Source organism: Nipponia nippon, unplaced genomic scaffold (assembly GCF_047370975.1).
Source record: "Nipponia nippon isolate SJK-2023a ecotype South Korea unplaced genomic scaffold, ASM4737097v1 scaffold_4, whole genome shotgun sequence".
Lineage (NCBI taxonomy): Eukaryota > Metazoa > Chordata > Aves > Pelecaniformes > Threskiornithidae > Nipponia > Nipponia nippon.
In genome coordinates, this window is record NW_028262358.1 from 26,453,919 (window position 1) to 26,473,256 (window position 19,338).

The 19,338-nt window shown below is 44.8% G+C and overlaps 1 protein-coding gene across 1 annotated transcript; it reads right to left on the reverse strand.

Annotated features, from left to right (window-relative positions):
- Positions 1-248: 248 nt before the first annotated feature.
- On the reverse strand, positions 249-10,997 carry PRPH2 (peripherin 2). The gene is made up of 3 exons (XM_009472989.2): positions 10,417-10,997; positions 7,426-7,672; positions 249-485 (listed from the first exon to the last, which is right to left on the reverse strand). Exons 1-3 carry the CDS (start codon positions 10,995-10,997, stop codon positions 249-251), a joined length of 1,065 nt encoding a protein of 354 aa, XP_009471264.1.
- Between the last annotated feature and the right edge of the window lie 8,341 nt (positions 10,998-19,338).

Below are 19,338 nucleotides of genomic sequence, written 5' to 3' on the forward strand. Positions count from 1 at the left end.
GGAACACGTGAATATTGCAAGTCCTAATGGGGTCATTTCCCCCAGAAGTTATGAATATGGTGTACTCGCATTGTGGATAAAGGTATTATCCCAAGGTGCACTATGTTGTATACTCCCATAATACCAACAACAGCATGCGTAGAAATGTGTAGTCTGATGGTTGATACATAGCTTTCAAAACTTAGATATTCACAAATCTCAGGTTTTTTTTATTCCTCTCTGATAAAAAGTCCACATCAATTAGAAGCTCAACTGACCGTTGTGATGGCTGGAGTCTTCCCACCTTCCTCTCCTTCGGCCCCTTCGGCATCTGCTTCCACCTGGTTGAACTTACCAATCTTTTTCAAATGCTCCAGCATGGACTTCATAGTGTCCTTCAGGCTGTTCTCCAGGATCCAGCCTTCGCTTTCACATTCAGGGTCTTCAGGATTTGCGATGCTTTCCAGAGAGGTGTGCAGAAGACGCAAGCCAACCATCACTGACATCTGTGCCATGCAACGGAAAAGACAGAGAGCATCAGGCAAACCTTTATACCTTTGTCCACATCTCCACCGTCCTCTGCTATCAGCAGCCCGGGCTGGTGGCATGAACAAAATGCCAAAAGCACCAAACAGATATAGCTTAAGGGCTGCAGGAATCCTCCAAAGGAGAGGAGATCCTGAGCAGCCTTCCCCTTGGATGGCCAGCGGGAGGGGGGGGGGAGCTGGCGGGAGGAAAATGTCTCTTCCCAAGTAGGAAAGGAGAAGGCGGAGGTCTGAAATCAGAGTGCAATGACAGTGGATAAGCAGTGAGTGGATGCATCAACTTGGGAAGGACATACGTGCCGCGTGCTGTGAAGCAGTGGCTTTGAGCTGCCATGTGCACAGGGGGGCTTTCCACGGACCCCGTCGCAGGGTGGGCGCCTCCTGAGCAATTTTAATGAAACCTCTGCTCCTGTGCACTAATGTACATAAAGCTGTTTATATGTGCAACAACGTGCTCTGCCACCATCAACTTAATTTTAACTCTCAATATTTTTACTTCATATTGACCTTAATACGTTTGGCAAGTACATTGAGCTGATCAAGGAGATATTCATGAATTGGCATCTGTGCAGAACAGAGCAACATTAGGATTTGAGCCATCAGCTTGTCTACTTCAAATTCTGGTTTTGTTTATATGTAGGTATGTGCAAATAAGGAAGACAAGGCAGATGGTGATCTGTATCTCTCACTGGTTCCATCTAAAACAAATTTCTATTCCTGATAAAATATTTACCAGTCCCAGCTCTCCTGACTGAGACTCTTTATATTGTACTCTGCTGGTGTAACACCCTTGACACCTGCAACACCCCAAACCGGCCTCCAGAGAGAATGTTTTTAGCCAGTCTCCTGCCTTCTGACTTCATTGAGAACAATCTGACCTCTTATGCTGCTTATGAAGAAAAGTGATTGATCTGCAAAGTAGAGAAAGAAAGAAAGAAAAGGCAGTGCCCAGAAGAGCCAGCTTGATGAGGTGGTAGAGCAGGTCGTCAGGATAGGGAAGCAAAAGACTAGTTTAGTCTTTCAGGTGCTAGGTAAAGCTAATATCAAGATGACTTTATTGTTGTTAACGACCTCATAGTATTTGTTCTGTCAGGGAAGTATGACGCCTCTGTTATCCTATCCAAATTCCCAAGGAAGTGATTACCTCTGGTTTTCTTAAACCCTAATGGTTAAAGAAGTCGGCATCCCTGTGTGTTGCTTACCTGGTGGCACAGCTGAGGCCCACGAAGAGCTGCCCCGGACCTGCAAGGTGCTGCTCTCTGTTGGGGCTTTTGAACTAGAGATGGAGCAAGCTTGCAAACTGTCACGCGGGATTACAGCATTGGGCAGCTGGGCAGATTTGAAGTTGGGATTCAGCTACATAGCACGGTCAATTGCAAAATTCACATCTGGCTTTTGGACTCATGGGACTGCTCAAGCATGTGCTTCTGTGGACCATTCATTAGCCTATCTACCCTGGTCATCCTGCTTGTGTCTCCAAACTCTTGGAAGACTAAAGGGTAACCACTGGTTACCCTCGGAATTTTCAGATGTTGATGTTTCTCTGCCTTCACTCAAGACCAGAAAGCAAAAAACATTGCAAAAAACAAAAAACAAGCAAGCTTCATCAAATGTTTCATATCCAAAAGCAAATTTTCATCCTGTTCAACAGAGGAGCACGTGACTTGCAACACCTTGGTCCTGAAAGAAGGTTTAATGGCCTTGAATCTGGAAATAGCCTCATTTTGTTGTGGATCTACCCAGTACTATGATGACTTAAATCAGTTGAAACACTATTCTATAAAGGTCACAAGAAGCAACAAATCACATTACACTAGTCTTGGGATTTAAAGCCCTTGACATCTTCCTTTCAATCTGAGCCCCAGTTTTGCTGCTATCAGTCACAGGACTAATAGCTTTCCTATTAATGGCTGTTGCAAGTAAAGATTAATAGGACTAGACACAAAAGATGGCCTCCATGTTGCTCTCTACTTGTGCTACCTCACTGCATGTCAGCAGGAGCTTTATTTTGTGACTGACTTACTAAGTCCCGCTATTTGACAGCAAAATTAGCTGTACTTACGGGCTTCCTGGATGGCTCTAAGTCATTAAATATGGTCGTGCTTTAAAAAAGGAAAGTGCCTGTGCAGAAGGGAGCAGCTGACCTGCCCTCAGATGAGATTCTGTGACAGTTTCTCTCAGTTTAAGACTTCATTTTCTTAAAAATCTTGCTCAGAAAGATTTTGAGTCCTTGGGGTTGAGATTTGCTAAAGGCAATGCAAATGTAAAGGCTCTCCTGGCCTCCTCTGACCTGAACCTGCCTTCTCTGCTGCATGAGAAGAGAGTCCAGGAAGCTGAAGACAACTGTCATCTGGCAAATTGGTCTGTATCTCCTATATGATAGCATAAAGCCTTGGACTATCAGTTTTGCTGAAGTAATTTGTGTTGTAAATTATTTATCCAGACCCTTTAATGCAGGCAGCTTTCCAATAGCCCCATCTCTCCATTTGCAAGTCCTGGTCAGGACACTTAGAGCTGCATGCAATACATAGATCGTATTATCAGGAAAATTATGGAAGGCAGCTGGAGGTGTCTGCTGCCTCAAAAATGTATGTTAATGCCTCAGTACGCTTCAGCTTTGTAGAGATACTTTGAGGGACCTAGACAGGCTGGAGAAATGGACTGACAGGAGCCTTATGAAGTTCAACAAGGAGAAGTGCAAAGTCCTGCACCAGGGAAGGAGCAACCCCATGCACCAGTACAAGCTGGGCAGTGACCAGCTGAAAGCAGCTTGGCAGTACAGCGCCTGGGGGTCTTGGTGGACACGAAGTTGAATGTGAGCCAGCAATGTGCCCTTGCGACAAAGAAGGCTAATGGTATCCTGGGCCGCTTTAGACAAAGCGTTGCCAGCAGGTCGAGGGAGGTGATCCTTCCTCACTACTCAGCACTGGTGAGGCCACAGTTGGAGTGCTGTGTCCAGTTCTGGGCTCCCCAGTACAAGAGAAACATGGACATACTGGAGAGGGTCCAACGAAGGGCCACCGAGATGATGAAGGGGCTGGAGCACCTTTCCTATGATGAAAGGCTGAGAGAAGTGGGACTGCTCAGCCTGGAGAAGAGGAGGCTTAGGGTGATCTCATCAGTGTATACAAATACCTGAAGGGAGAGTGCAAAGAAGATGGAGCCAGGCTCTTCCCGGTGGTGCCCAGTGACAGGACAAGAGGCCGTGGGCACAAACATAGGAGCTGCTGTTTGAACATCAGGAATCAGTTTTTCACTGTGAGGGTGACTGAGCACTGGCACAGGTTGCCCAGAGAAGTGGTGGAGTCTCCCTCTTTGGAGGTATTCGAAAGCTGTCTGGACATGGTCTTGGGCAACTGGCTCCACGTGACCCTGCTTGAGCAGGAGGGGTTGAACTGAATGACCTCCAGAGTCCCTTCCAACCTCGACCAGTCTGTGGCTCTGAGTTGTAGACCCGTGCTTAATCACAACCCAGCAGAGAAGGCCTGGGCATCAGGGTCCTACAGCTAGTCCAGTCTCACTGAGGGATGATTTCCCCTGCCCAATGGACAAACTGTGATGAAATGCCTCGCTGTTTTACAGCAACTTCGAAGTGTTGGGAAGAACAAGGCCGCAGGGTTTCTCTGGGGCTGGGCATGGCCAGGCTGGGCTGGTGCATCCTCCTGCACCACAGCATGCTCAGCCCCTCGCTCTGTGCTGGCAGAGCAAACTGTGCCCTTCTGCAGGGTCCCTGTTCCCTGGCTGCTTGTGGGCTGCTTTTGAAGGTTATCAGGAGTTCACTCCTAATGTTGAATGCATCGGAGAGGCTGCTCTCCAGTGCACGATGTGCAATGCACCTCCCGCTCGTGTCTCATCGCTCTCCTGGGTTCCAACCTCCTGCTGCTCAGCACTGGGCTCCCTCTGAGGCACCACACGTGAGACGAATCTCAGGGTCTCAGCCATCGCAGTAGCTGTGACCTATCGAGAGCCACGTGTCTATATAGGTGAAGGACCTGGAGCATCTTGGGAACTGGCTGCTGCCCTCCCTTCCTTCTGAAATGCCCTGTTCAGAGCACCCTTGAACCCCCCATTTCCTCTTCGCTGGCTGAGGCAGGTCAAGAAGACAGCCAGGCTTGCCCTGCTTGACCTTCTGCAGTGAAGCCCATCTGCTTGCCCGGGTTTAGCCTGAAGCGGCTTAGCTAGAGCAGGGTGTGATCTTTTTTTGTCACCCTCATGGCTGGTTGTCACTCCTGGGAAGCCTACAGCTTTTGCTAGTAAAAGCAGCACGTGGATAATAATATATTTCCAGAAAATATGACACACTGCATTTTTTTCACATAGAAGTTTTAATACTTCAAAATAGGTTCACTCTTCCTTGCACCTGATACGGAAACGTTAAACATAAATGGTCTTCCCTGAGGTCCCTACACCAATTTGGCACGTTACGTTTTTCTACAGCTCGAAGTCCCAGCTGCGATTAGTGTTTCCCTCCGCGCTCTGTCCCACTTCCCCCAGGTCAATACCAGCAGCCCAGCTGGAAGAGTCCTGCCCTGGCCCCCAGAAGGGCTTTGCTGGGGAGGTGCTGCTGGCCCGAGTTTACAGCGGCTCCAGGCGCGAAGCAAACCAGGGTGCTCCTGTGCTTTTGTGCTTTTCTGTAACTTCTCAGCAAGCTGGTCCAAGGGAAAATGAGAAGCGCAGAGCCAGCACGCTGACTCCCTGCTGGGTCGCACCCTGGCCTGTCCGAAACCTTACCTTGGCCAGGAGTCGGGACCTCTGCTGTGCTCCTGCTCGGTATAAAATTGTTTCCTACCCTGACTGCAATTTAAAGAAAGTGGTTCTATTTCAAGGGAGACTAAATGAGTGTCTGCTTCCTGCCTTGCTTCCTCCCTTCAAAGTTTGCCTTAAAAGTGGAGGGAGTTTGAGACCCAAACCTGGACCCTTTATGGTACAATATCAGGCAAGTCATAAATATTCAGGAGGGCAAATTAATACAACCCAGGATTGTGATATTTCTCTAAAGCTTTGCCCTAAGAGTCCTCTGATTACCCGAGAAAAATCTCACCTTTTATTTTGAAAAAGATGAAGAAAAAACGAGAAGATCGTATTTCTCATTACACCACAGATTGAAAATACTACCCAGGTGTACTTTGGAGAGTTAGAAATAAAATACTGTATTTTCATCGCTGCTATTAATGTTAATGTATCACTGTCATTAATCTCCTGCAAGTCAGCAGAGGTATGTTACAGCTTCCTAGTCATGATTTTTCACAGCTGGCATTAGTATTTCTGTGCATTTTTCCCTTGAGTTTTTGAATTTCCTTCTGATTTTCATATAGAGCTGAAATTCCCCTCTCTTCAAGAACTCATTTGAACTTGGGCTGAGACATGAGCTCCTCTTTCTTTTCTTACCAGAATAACAGTGCTACAAGGATGTAGTACCTTTCTCAGCCGTGCACAGTAGTTGCTTTTAAAATAACACAACATGAAGTAACTCTATGATATTATTTTTCCAGTTCATAGATTATTTGGGTGGGTGTTTATTTTCTAAAAAGCATCTTCTCTCCTGGAAGGGTGTTGCCCAGTGCTTGTATCAAAATATAATGCATCTTTTTTTTAAGTTGTGTTAATCTAAGTTTTAAAAAAGCTGGCTGAATCATTTAAAATAGGCAATGCCATTTACAGCAGCATTTCAGGGGTTAGAAAGGGTCTGCTGCACTCCGTGTCGCGGTAAGCTGCACCCTCCCCGTGTGCCGTCCCGTCCTGCCCTGCCTCTGCGTCCTGCACCTCACGCGCCGGCCCTCGTGCCACTGCCAGCCCACGCTCCCTGCGTATTAGCATTGATTAAACAACCCGGCTAGAAAATTGGCCATCTCCCAGAGGCAGAAGGACATGTTTTCCTCGCATCGAATGAACGGTGTTTTAGCAGGAAAGCTGCACTTCAGGTTTTGGTGCCCACATACACCTGCACTGGGTGGTATCTGCACCTGTTTGCATATGCATGGTGGTTTTGGGAAGCAGAATAAAATAAAATTAATCCACCTGCTTCACCTAAGCCACTTCTTGTGACCAAAACCATTGATAGAGCTGATGAAGGACCTTAAACCAAATGCTGCCCTGAAGCTGGACACTGTGCATGGCTCTAGGTTTTATTTTCATCAGCACATAAACCCCTTAATTGCACTTTCTGTCCCACAAATTACTGCCACTCTCTTTCTGATGCACTGCTTTGTGTTCTTTTTGTTCCCCACTAATAGTGACACACGTAAAATTAATGCATCTGCATAGCTGAGCCCTCGCATGCTCTTCCCTGCTCAGCACCCTGCGTTTGGCAGAAAATCGGTCCCTTTTTCCTTCTTGCTGTTGGATACTCGAGGCTCTGCCCCCTTGCTCTGAAGGGGGGGGGGGCTGCAATCTAACACCCACCCTATGCTGCCCAGCTGTGTCCCCAGCCTGTGACCTTTCAGGCCTTACACAGATAGAATCATAGAATCCTTAAGGTTGGAAAAGACCCTTAAGATCATCGAGTCCAACCGTTAACCTATCACTGCCAAGTTCACCACTAAACCATGTCCCTAAGCACCACATCCACCCGTCTTTTAAATACCTCCAGGAATGGGGACTCAACCACTTCCCTGGGCAGCCTGTTCCAGTGCCTGACCACCTTTTCGGTGAAGAAGTTTTTCCTCATATCCAGCCTAAACTTCCCCTGGTGCAGCTTGAGGCTGTTTCCTCTCATCCTATCGCTTGTTACTAGGGAGACGAGACCAACCGTTCACTATTAGATGTTTTCTCAGCCAAAGAAGGGTGGCGGATGATTTATTTTGAATAGATCTGATCTTTAACTTGAAAGTCCACCCTGAGAAATGCTCTGCCCCTGTGGAGCTGGTGCTTCAGAAAAGCGGGGCTGAGGGGAGAGGGTTACCTCAAAAAGCCAGACGAGGAGGACGACGGCACCCATGGAGCTCATCATGCTGCTGTAGTAGTGCAGGAGGGCTTCCCGGCAGCCACGACGCCAGAGGTTGAGCTCCTCCGTTTGGTAGTCGTAGCTGTAGTGAGCCGAGTTGTTGGTGACCTGGTACTGGATGCAGGGTCTCGGGGAGCTGGGGTTGCAGCAGCTGAAAGGGACGCCGTCCACCAAGTACCTTCCGTCCACGTTGCTTTTGATCCGACTATGGGCAAGGGCAGAAGGGAGCGTGAGTATACACACGCACATGTATAAAGATATACCGGAGCAAAATTGCACAAGAAAGGAAAGCAAAGGCAACCCGGATTTTCCACCGTGCCTCCTGGCCATGCCATTTCTCCGCATCCCCTGTTTATATAGCAGTGTTTGTTCTGGGTGTTTTTCCTCTCTGAAATCCTTTTCTATGTCAAAGCTACACTGAGTCTATAATTAACTTTTCATGATGGAAACGCGCCCTCTCAGGTCACTTTTTCAAAGAAATTAATTTTTAAGAAAAGCAAATGGCAGAGAGAAATTTCAGGAGGGGTAGTCAGAAAAGAGTGATCACAGCATAGTTAGGGTGGAAAGGAGATGTTGGAGGTGATCTGAGCTTGGAAAAGGACCCACAACAGCCCTAGGACCCACCGTATCCAGCTAGACCATTGATCCAGCAAACCTAATAGCTTCTCTTTGATGATAATAGCTCCAGGAAGGGCTTGTGCATTTGTTCTTGGCTTGGGAAGGTAGCCAGAAATTAAAACATGCAATGTTCTTCAGCAACAGGATGTGGAAAAATTTCTGAAGTCCTTGCAGGAGCTCCCCACCTATTATTCATTTGAGACTGTGGTTGCTCTCCATAAACACCCATTTAGTCTGGTGCCTTATGAGGTATTTACATGAGAGATATTTAGAAGGCAAATAGTTCCACTGGCACTGCAAAAAAAGACTATAATAAGAGGACTGCAACTCTTAACAAATGTCATTTTGCTTAGAAAATGACAGAATGGAGAGCCCCAGTGATCTAGAAAGGTGCAAAATTCTGAGAGCTGCTTGTAGCTGTCTATATGGATATTTTAAAGTTGTGTCATAGAGAGAGAAGTGATTGCAAGAGCCTGGTGAAGCAAAATTCCACTTTGCAGTCATGACCTAAATATATTTAAACGCCAAATGTAGTTGAGGTTTTATCTCTAGATGTAAAGTGTGCTCTGAGTTGGGTCTAATTCCCATTGATGTGTAAATGCTCCACCAGTTTCAGAGAGATTGGATCAGGCCTCCGCTCTACAAATAATATAAAAATCACATTGCGGAGGACGGACTCCCACCTTCCCTGGAATGAAGGAGAACTTTGCTATTGACTTCAAAGGGGCCAGAATATCCCACCAGGAATGTGAGCAGAGATTGTGCACCACCGCGTAGTTCAAACTTTGAATTCGCTCATTAACATCCATTCGTGGATTTTTAATGCCCTATTTCCTGCCTCAGTAGAACAAAGAAATTGCCCTGAGTCTCAGTCCCAAACGAGACATCATTTTTTAAGGACAATATAACCTTGTTTTCCCTTTGTGCTTTGCCCTTCCACTGCTGCTGGATTAAGTTACAGCTCTCAAATCTCCATATAATGCTGGCAAGGTGAATTTACTATGTTTCCAAGTAGTTAGTTATACCCACGGGCATACCTTCGCAATGCAAATACTCCCTTATTAAATGGTGAATGTATTTATTATAACCCCACAGTGCAATAGGTTAAGCCCGTAACAGTTTTCACTATAAAGTCCTAGTTCAGAATTGCAAAAACAACCAGACCACCCAACACGTCAAAACAATATGCAGAGAGACACACAAGTGAAATACCATTTACACAGTCAGGCAGGGATCCCAAGAGATACACAAAGCTTTTTCAAAACTACTTCAGACATTTTTAACATAGGCAGTATATTTAAAAGGCAGATTGCTTCCAGTTCACCAGACCCTTTGTGCAACCACGGAGTATGAACGGTAACGAATGACATTCCCAAAGAACTCTGAATAACGATCTCTTCCCCTGACGCTTAATTTTTTAAAACGTTGTGGGTATTGATTTTCAATGCTCATTTTTTTATTTCAAAAGTTCATTTGTTCTCACGTTTGTGTTTTACTTGCGCTTACTGCGCCTAACCTGATTTTGAGATTACTGCCTCTTTGGGCACTGACATCAGAGCCATTAAGGTGTTTCTGGTCAACAATCTGTTCTGGCTTGTACAGAGGAAACTAGCGCTGTTTTCATGTGAGGTTTAAAAAAATTAGGCACAAGTATATATAGTGAACATGTTTTTATACAGGAGAGAACACAAAATGCATTTGGCTACAACGGACACTAGGAATGTCAGCGGGTGTTGGTGGCTCAATATTGTCACAGTGCTGAAGCAATCCATTGAGTGAATACAAAACTAAAATTCTAAATCTTAAGAATTTAAAACACATGAGTTATTGGTAAAGCGTTACTGTTTCTGTTTGTTTCCATGAGACTGATTAATTGCCAATATCTAAAGAGGAGTTTTAAAAGTGGTGTCAGCAGTATATATCCAGGGATTTATTTTTTTTTTATGAACTTAATAAGTCGCATTGAAACCTGCTTTAGGAATAGTGAAGTTCTGATACTTTCCTGCTGATTTTGGGAGTAGGTATGTGTGGGGTAATAATGGGTTTATAAAGAGGTAAAAGGCAGTAAAAAATATTATTTTAAGTCTGTTTACATCACACTGTGAGATTTGTACTTTGGTGCTTTATATTATACGTTCTGGGAAACGTTAGAGGAATTTGTCAGGGGAGGAAGCAATCTAGCTGAACATTTGGGATGCTTATTAAGCAAGAGCAGAGAAAATACCCTTTTTATACAAAACCCCCTCCAGCCAGTGCCTGTTGTGATGTACATTAATATAATACTGATCAAAGAACGATACTACGCGATACAAACCCCACAAAGTCACTTACTCTTTAACTTCTTTGGAGCTGAAGTCCAGATATCTGTTGCTGATCCACTGAATTTCGAACCAATCTTTGAAGCCGTTGTTCCCACAGCATTTGAACTCAATTTGGAGCATGTCGATGGTCTTCTTCATGAAGCATCTTCCGGGGGTGTCTGTGTCCCGGTAGAACTTCATGCCGTTCTTGAGCCCTTGGGCCAGCGTGCTCTCCAGAGAGCCCCGCATGAGAAAGCAAATCAGAGCAACGAAAAAAATGAGTATGTTAAAGAAGAAACATAGTGCCAGGTAAGGTTTCAGCAAAGGCTTCCACTTGGCAAATTTAGCGGGATCCAGAGAATCGTAACAAATTTTGCCAGCAAAACCATTGAAGGCGCAGGATAATATACCCATCAATATCAAAGAATTGGGCACAAAGTGGCTTTCAGAATTGTCCATCACTTCGCTTCGCTTCCGGAGCTCAATTTTGAGGAACAACCCCATGCTAAAAACAAGGATTCCAGCAAACACTGAAAACCAGTTCATGAGCCATAGTCCCTGCGCTAGTTTTACTCGTTTCTTCTGGTTGAATTTGACTTTCAGCAGTGCCATCTTCGTAATGTGAGATGTGGGAAGATTTCACAACCTGGACCCCTCTTCTTGGCGTAAGCGACTCGAGGAAGAACCATTCAGGCGTTGGAAGAGACCCCGAACGGCATGGCGGGAAGCGAGCCACTGCACGGTCCTTCCATCTTGAGCTCCCCCAGTTAGGATTCAAGCAAGTAAAATATTCAAAGATCCAAATTTAGTGAGAATAATGGGTAATTAGCACCTACAACTATTTCTGGTGGTTCCTTCCAAGCAAAGGAGAAACAGTCTCAAGGTTTCGAATGATTTGATCTGGATCTGCAAGACGTCATTCTAATACCTTTAATCATTTGATCCAATTTGGAGAAATGTCTGTCAACAGATGAGTGGAAATAATCCCTCACTTTACTATTTAGTAGATTTGTGCTTTAGGCTGCTGGGCAGAATGTGAAAACCCAGAGATATAAAAAGATCTTTGTTGCCAGAAGAATATGGATCCTTTGAGGAAAAAGGAAGAGGGCTCCAAGATTAAAAAAGGTTGCTTGAATACAAAAATATACTTCCCCTACGTGATCCTGATTTATTCATATCTACAGCCAAAACCACCTTTCTAGTCCTTATCCTTCTGTGTTGTCCCGAGATGACATCCCCTGGCTTATGTGTTCTGCAAGCAGATAAGCAGGTAGTTTACAGTGATCTAAAAAACCTAAGCTTGGCATTTTCTATTTACTTCCAGGGCTTGTACCATCTCCAGGCCTTGGCAGGAGGGAAGGAGAAAGGAAAAGTTCAGAGAAACTCAATAAATAAACCCCAGCCTGAAATCTAGAGATGCTTTTGTAAAAAGCGAGCTGACGTGAGCAGCTTACTGGATAATCATGGGGCCAGGGAGGGAAGCAGGGCTGCCCAAGGAGACCTGCGAGCTTACACCAGGGAGGAATTTGACCCAGCGGCTGGGGAAGGACCCTTGGGCCGCTGTCACCAGCCAGTGCCTGGGGTGCACTCCTGGGGTCCTCGGGGTCTGCCGAGGGACCTGCAGCCCGGCTCCGCTTTCATGCTATAGCAGGCAGAAAAGGAGGGATGAAACCCCTCCTTCGGCGGTGGCCTTCCTCCTTATGCTGCACAGCCGCTTCAGGCAAGCATGGATGCTGGGCTTTTGCTCTTTCCAGTGCTTTAGGAGTTTTACTCGCTTTGAAATATCACCTCCTGCTCCCCCCTCACCCCACAGAGGTTCAGAACTATTGGGAAAGTCCTGCGCTGGCTCACCACCTGCCAGGGCAATGCAAAATTAACCTCAGGCAACCTCAAGCAATGCAAAATTAACCTGTGGGTGTGTGAGGGCGTGGGTGCTAACGCCGCAGGTGAGAAAGGAGCAGCCCCAGGAGAGAAACTAGGAGGCTCTGCCCTGACCTGACCCAACCTGGCCTGTTGCTGCTGCCCGAGTGCCCTGGGGGCATCCTCTGGTGGCTGCTAGTGGCATGGTGCACCGGTCCCCAGGGAAGGGTGAAGGGACGTGCCCAGGAGGAAGGCAAGTGTGAAAAACAATAACAATAAATTTAAAAAAATGCACTGAAAAATAGCATTTTGGTGGTCTGTTGCTGTGTGGTACTGCAGGTGTGGCTCAGTTACTGTTTGAGATCCCGGGATGCCGGGGGTCTCTTCAGTAAAGACAGAGGCTTTCAAGCTGCTGCTTATTCCTGCATGAAGTAAGTACAAGGTTTTTGCGGTGGACCTTTCCTGGCCCATCTGGGTGTTATTGCAGTGACCCAGAGAGCAGCTAGTAATGGGGATTTTCTTAAAGCAGGCCTGGTTGTTAGCATTGCTGCTGCCCTTGCGGGTGAAGGGTGAGGGTGTAAGAGGAAAGGAGGAAAGCAATTATCCATCAGGGGCTCTCCTCTGCTTGCCATGAAGTGGCTGAAAAGTGCTGTTTCTTGGGAGAGCCTGTTAAATATTTTTGTGCAAAAAGCCGTAGCACTGAAATAACATCTCTCCTGGCTTCTCAGCAAAATATCCCATAACCATGCAGTGCACGTTACTGCATTTCACAGACTCCTCCAGGGCTCAGCTAGGAAACACGAGACAGGTTGGAGGGTGTATTTATCTCACAGCCTGAAGTTAATTTTAGATAAATGAACTTGAAACTATTTCCTTTCTTGTCAGTGATAACAGAGTGAAACTCTAGTTAAAGTGAAAAAGAATTTTCTATCAGGTCTGTGGGTCTGAGGATATACAGTGAAATATGTTCTGCAGTGCAATTAATAGGACTAGAAATAGTAAACCTGCCCACAGCAGATGTAAGCCTGGTGCTGCTCCAGATATAGGGAAGTTTGTATTCAGGAGCACAGATGACAGTCTGAATACCCGCTACCTTAATAATTTAACATTCAGATGTCCATGATAAACCTGATGCAGCAAAACCATGTTGTTGTATACACTAGGGTGTTTCCTCTTAATTTAGGAATAAAAATAGTGAAATAGAACATGCAGCATATGCTTCGGGGCTCATTGATTCCTCCAAATTTACTCTGCTCCTTAAACAAAGGTAACAGGAGGGGTCCTAATAAATCACTCCTAAATAGTTAGTGTTTTCTGGGAGATGATCAGTGATTCACCTGATGCTCAGGAAGGGACACTCAGGTACTAATTAGACCTTCAAGACTCCAGGTGGTACCTTTAAAGTCATTGCAGAGAGCAATCAACACAACCGAAACAACCCAGATTTGGAAATCTGCTGTTTATTTAAGTAGTTTCAATGGTTCAGTATCAGCTGTGGACTTCCAGTGGCAAAAACTACCCACCTATCAAGTTAACTCTGCTATACTCTGATGCTTCCTTCAAAAAAAAAAAAAAAAAATGAAGTCAATGTTTTTAAAAGTTGAGGGTTAATGCTTCCCGCTTATCCCAGACCCAGAGCTGACAAGCCCTGGGCAAGCTTCAGCACAAACTGATCAGCCGAGGGCTGTCTCAAGCAGAGCAACCTAAGGAAGAAAAAGGGTATGGGGAATCAGGAAGAAAAAGGGTATGGGGAATCATCGAGAAGCGTTTTGGGGTATGGACAGTACAAAAAAGAAACCTGGTTTTGCCTGGTATCTGCTTTTCTTACAGATCTTTATCTTGGCTGGGATTCACCTTTAATTGGGCAGACTTACTACTGTGTTCTACTTTGAACAGAAAATATTGAAACTGATCCATAGCAAACAAAAGCTAATTGCAGCAAGGATGTTTGAGTTAATGGTCTCCTCAGAGGTTGCATATTAACTCAAATATATAATTCATATGCCATTTTGGAGAAAAAATGGTAGAATGAAATATTCATAGAATGGTTTGGGTTGGAAGGGACCTTAAAGGTCACCCAGTTCCAATCGCCCTGCCATGATCTGCTAGAACTCACCATGAATGTGTTCAAAGTCAAAATATTGTTAAAAAATTGTACTTTCTATGGATAACAATACAATACTGATATCTTTCCCAAAAGCTATGCCTGCTAACCTAAACATAACCCACAAACTTACAAGTTAATGCTAGGAGGGAGGGAAAAGTTGGTTTTAAAGCAAATGTTAAAAAACATGGTATTTGCTATACAGTCTGCTGCCCAGTCCTGGACCAGCTATGATCCTTCTGTCTTCAGGAATATGACATATAAAAGGTGATTTCCCTTTATGTAGGTATATCCTATGTGCCTAAACTATGGAAGTGCTCTTAGTTGGTAATAAAAATAATTTCCTGGCCCAATCTTTCTTTCACGCTGCTCTGTGATATGAAACATGTGGCTTTCTTGGGTTCTTTTTTCTGTTCTTTAGAAGTGGTTAGGCTTCATAGCAAGGATGAAGACGTCTGGTTTTACCTATGATAGGAAGTTATTGTGTAGAGATAAGAGGTTTGTTTATGCACTGTAGTTTATGGTTTGGGTTGCATTGGTAACTGTGTGGTGTGTACAGGGACACTCCTGAGGAACAGCGTGATAAAATGGCTGCACTGCATCGTATGGTTGCAGGTGGAGAAAACTCTGATTTATGACTCTTTCTTGTTCCCCACTTACGTACACAAGTAACTTGGTAGGCTACTGTTGTTGTGGCATGTGAGGTACCTGCAGGTCCCGAGGCTGGAAACAGAGGCAAGTTGCTAAATTCAGTGCTGACGCTGTTGTCTGCCCTGGGAAGGGCGATCTGATCCACTGGACCCCGTGGCTCCTCAACTATATCAGCACGTACTGTGGGGGTTTAAGCACGGTTTTGCTCTGGGTAGTTGCCAGCATTTCAGCCATCCTTATCCACAGTATGGGCAACGTGTTCAGAAAACACGTTTTTTCTTTGACCCCCGAGATGCTCATTATGAGTATTTATTTGTATTACTGTGATGCCTAGGGTGTAGCGTTCACCGCTGAAAGAATAAGAGTTATAAATCAATGTTTGTACTTGCAGAAACAGGAAAGAAATCTGTTGAGACTTGAAAGAAGCTTACAAAAGGCTCACAATAGTCATTACTGCTGGCAAATATCTCAGCACAACAGATGGATCCTCAAGTAAGTCAGATAAATCAGATCACAATGTGAATGCTGAAATTCCGCAAGTTGCACAGATTTTTTTTTTCTTGCTATTCATGTCTTTCCCTGTATATGATGAAATTGGCTTTTTAGTACAGTACAGGCTATGAGCTCTCTCGTGCAGATCTGATTGCCGTAACAGGAATGCTGCATCGAAAAAAAGCCATAGCCACAAGAAGTGGGGGGACCCTGATGGAAAGTAGGAGGTAAGGGGGCAGAGCTGAGCAGCAAAAGAATGATGCATAAAGGAGGTAAAGAAATGTGCTTGTCCGCATATAGTTCTCAAATCCAACAAGTGTGCCCTCGGATCCCACTCATATGCTGGGAGAAATCCACTTGGAAAGACAGAAGTAGAATGTATATGAAGGGTGGGGGAAGGATTGTATCTATTCACAAAAATTCCTTCCACTGAAGAAATTCTAAGTATTTTGTAACGCCTGAAACAATTCCAGGTAAAGCCACTGAGATTTGATCTTTGTCTAAATATAGCTATTGCTTAAACAGAAAGAAACTTAAAAAAAAAAAAAAGCCCTCAAAAATATACTGCATAACAGTATAAGAAATTGTCTTATGCATGCATTTCTTACCTGTTTTTTCACACAACAATTTTGCTAGAGCCGACACCAGAATCTATTCAAATGAAACAGGGATGGATAAAGAGAGAATGCAAAGAGCTTCATTTCTCTTCCTGGTATTCAGAGAAGCAGGTGCAGACAGAGGGAAATGTCCGGACTCCAGCGGGAACCGAGGGGGTCAGCCCCTCTCGGGCCGGACCTCCAGGTGAGATGGTGGCCTCACTGGCAGCAGCAGCAGCAGCAAGGCTCTCAGCTGCGTCTCTGGAGGCAAGCTTTGGTCCGTGCTACCTCTCACAGCCTCCACAAACGCTAATGCTCAGAGCTCTGTGTGGTGCTGAAGAATGGCCTCAGTTTTCTTCTATGGGTTTGCTGTTGTGTATTTTTGCATTGAACTATTTTATTTCATTCACAGACACCTATGAGCTTTAAAAAGCTGAGTAACAGCGCTGTGGTGAACTAAGGATGTTTCACTGGCTTTAAAGATTTCGGTAAGGCTGTCAGCTGGAGGAGGGCTGTCCAACCAGGCTGTCTTTCAAAAATGGTTAAACCAAGAGTTTGCTCTTGTGACTCCCTGTGCAAAATGGTTCTGTACCTCGATGCTCTGCACTGTTTTTATAAACTTTCTGCCAGTTAGCCCTCTGTTCAGGACCAATTTGCACGTAGTTTATGGTGCTAATGTTTGTTATCCTTGTAATATCTTCACAACCATGTCCCTGGCAGGCATTTGTTTTTCAGCCCCTTCTGATGCCTAGCATTATTAATTTCTTTAGGGTATGTGTGTTTTTAAAGAAGTTCCGTGGTTATTCTGGTGACAATGAGGTGCAAACCAGAGCTAGAGCTCTTGAGGAGACTTTGCTTCAGTCTTGTGTTATGCAGCTTACGTGAATCGAGCCACCACGGGGGTCGCACCGACAAACTGCTGCAGAAAGGGGCAAAGCGAGGCTGGCGGGGCTCTTAGCCGGTCGGGGAATTACCGTCCCTGAACACGCTCATTCAACAGGCTCCTTTGAATAGTTTTCTCCCTTGCATCATGCTTTTAGTCCTCCATCTTGCTACTGGGCGAGGTAGCTTGAAACCAGCTTGTTTTCACAGCAGTCCTGACTGCTTCTGCCCTCCCTGTAGCACGACTGTGAGCCTGATGTTACCTGCTACCCGCCCAGCCATGAAACCTTGCTCAGCTTGCACAAAGCCTCCCGAACAAAGCACCTCTTCCCCCGTGGGTCTCTGGGGAAGGGGATTTTTGCAAGCTCTCCCTAGCAGGTTAGACACAAAGCAATCCTGGCTCCTGGCCCAGAAGCAGCTGCCAGGCGTTTTCTTCCTGTCAGCATTGCTTATTGCTCCGAGGGAAGAAACCGAGCATGTGCCTCCCTCCTTTCTCCAAGCTGCGATTAGCACAGAGACAAAGCGGCTCTGACCAGGCTGGCATCGCAAGTCTCCTTGACCCAGGAGAACGGAGGCAGCCTGGTACATCTCCTCAAACCAGCTGCGGCACGAACTCTGCCCAACCTTCCCTCTGGGTATTTCTCAGTGGCAAGCTTCAGAAGGAATTCAGGAGCCCGGCCACTTGCTGCTGGCAGCTCAGGGCACGGCATGACGCACTCCTTACTCTCTTTGAAGGAGGTTTGCTTCAGTGTGATGTATGAGATGTTCCATCACCAGGTCATTTAGAGACAAAATAGCACAAAATTCCTCACTTGTCGAAACCAGACACTCCAGTGAACCTATTTCATCTCTTCCATGCTTAAGATACGTTTTCGACCTCTTGAACAAACAGCTTCAGGCTTACCTGCAGCCAGGAAGCATTTTTTCTGATGCCTTGTCAGTTGAGGCAAAAGGTAAAGAAATATGATGAAGTTACAAACACTGTGGACTAGACTTCTAGTCTCTCCGTGTTTAGTATTCACTCAGTAAGTAGTTCCAATGAAATAATCTAGACAACTCCATAGTCTAGACCTGCCAAAGTATCCCCAACATCTTATTTGCAAAATGTTAGAGTATGTGTCAACATAAAAAGATTTTTTTTTTCTATCTAAGAAAATAGATGCTAAGAAATTAGTTTAAGAAATAGCTGAGAAATTTAAAATGCAGATTAATATACGTATAACTACCCTGTAAAACATTTTTTTATATGTATATACACACACATACTTATACCTACCATGCTTTTAAATACTTTTGTAAAAATTTAATGACTATATAATTCTCGGTACATCTGAGTTACCACTTTCCACTAGATTTGACTGGAAAATGGATTCTCAAATGAATGGCTGTACTTTTGGGATATCAGCCAATATTCTCTCACTTGCATGGCATTTTACTTTTTTCCTCCCTGCCCGGGCCTGCGGAACGCTGGGGGTTACAGCACAGGCGAGCCACCGTCAGCCGTCTGCACTGCTGCTGTCAGGAGTTGTTTCTTCTGGGGCACACAGGTGACAGCCTGCTAGTGCTCACGCTAATTGTGACTCCCTTTGCCAGATGTACTTTTAATAAAAAAAATATTATCAATAGTGTTGTTAAAATAACTAATTAGATAGAAATGCTTAGGTGTTTTTCTTTCTTCCAGACCTGAAAAAGCTGAAATTTCTATACTGACAGAGCCTGTGAATATGCTAGCAAACCTTTTCCAGTGCGTAACTTGTGTTCACATACTACCTTACTATTAACAGAACATACTTCTGTTTCAAAATAGTTTTGAATTTCTCCTAGGAAATTAACATTTAAAAAAGTTGTGTGGAAACATGTGCAACTGTGTGTGTATATATATATGAAGGTACATATTTAGAACTATAAATCACACATAAAAATTTGCCTGACCAAACTTTTTCAGACTTGTTCTCAGATTGAATTTTCTTGTGTCACGTCACGCTTGAGACCAAGATTCACTTAACTATTTTGTATTACAAAGGTAATGATAAATCTTTAAGGAAAAGTAATTGTCTGGAACACCTTTATCGGTCTCCTCTGAAGTCATATTCCTGAAGAGTATTACCTGATAATTTTGGTTTGATAAAAGTTAAGTATTCTTTGGGGGGGGGTGTGTGTGTGTGATGACATACTAACATTGGGAACTAGGATGTCAATAACCGACCTCTGAAAAAAGATCACTAAGGAAACCTTTTCAGACTGAAAATGAAGTCTAAATTTCCTTGGTTCGACTCATGCTCTGTTTATTCAGGCAGTAGTGTGCACGCTATGGACCAACAGCTACCACGGGAATACACTGCCATACCAGCGTGAAGTGTGTCAAGAA

What these genes read in the sequence shown, in the direction of transcription:
- PRPH2 (XM_009472989.2), bottom strand. Translation starts at nt 10,997, where the DNA reads ATGGCACTGCTGAAAGTCAAATTCAACCAGAAGAAACGAGTAAAACTA. An exon ending in AGCTCCAAAGAAGTTAAAGA is followed by an intron (nt 7,673 to 10,416) that starts GTAAGTGACTTT and finishes CCTTGCCCATAG; the next exon opens with TCGGATCAAAAGCAACGTGG. An exon ending in TCCTCGTCTGGCTTTTTGAG is followed by an intron (nt 486 to 7,425) that starts GTAACCCTCTCC and finishes TGCATGGCACAG; the next exon opens with ATGTCAGTGATGGTTGGCTT.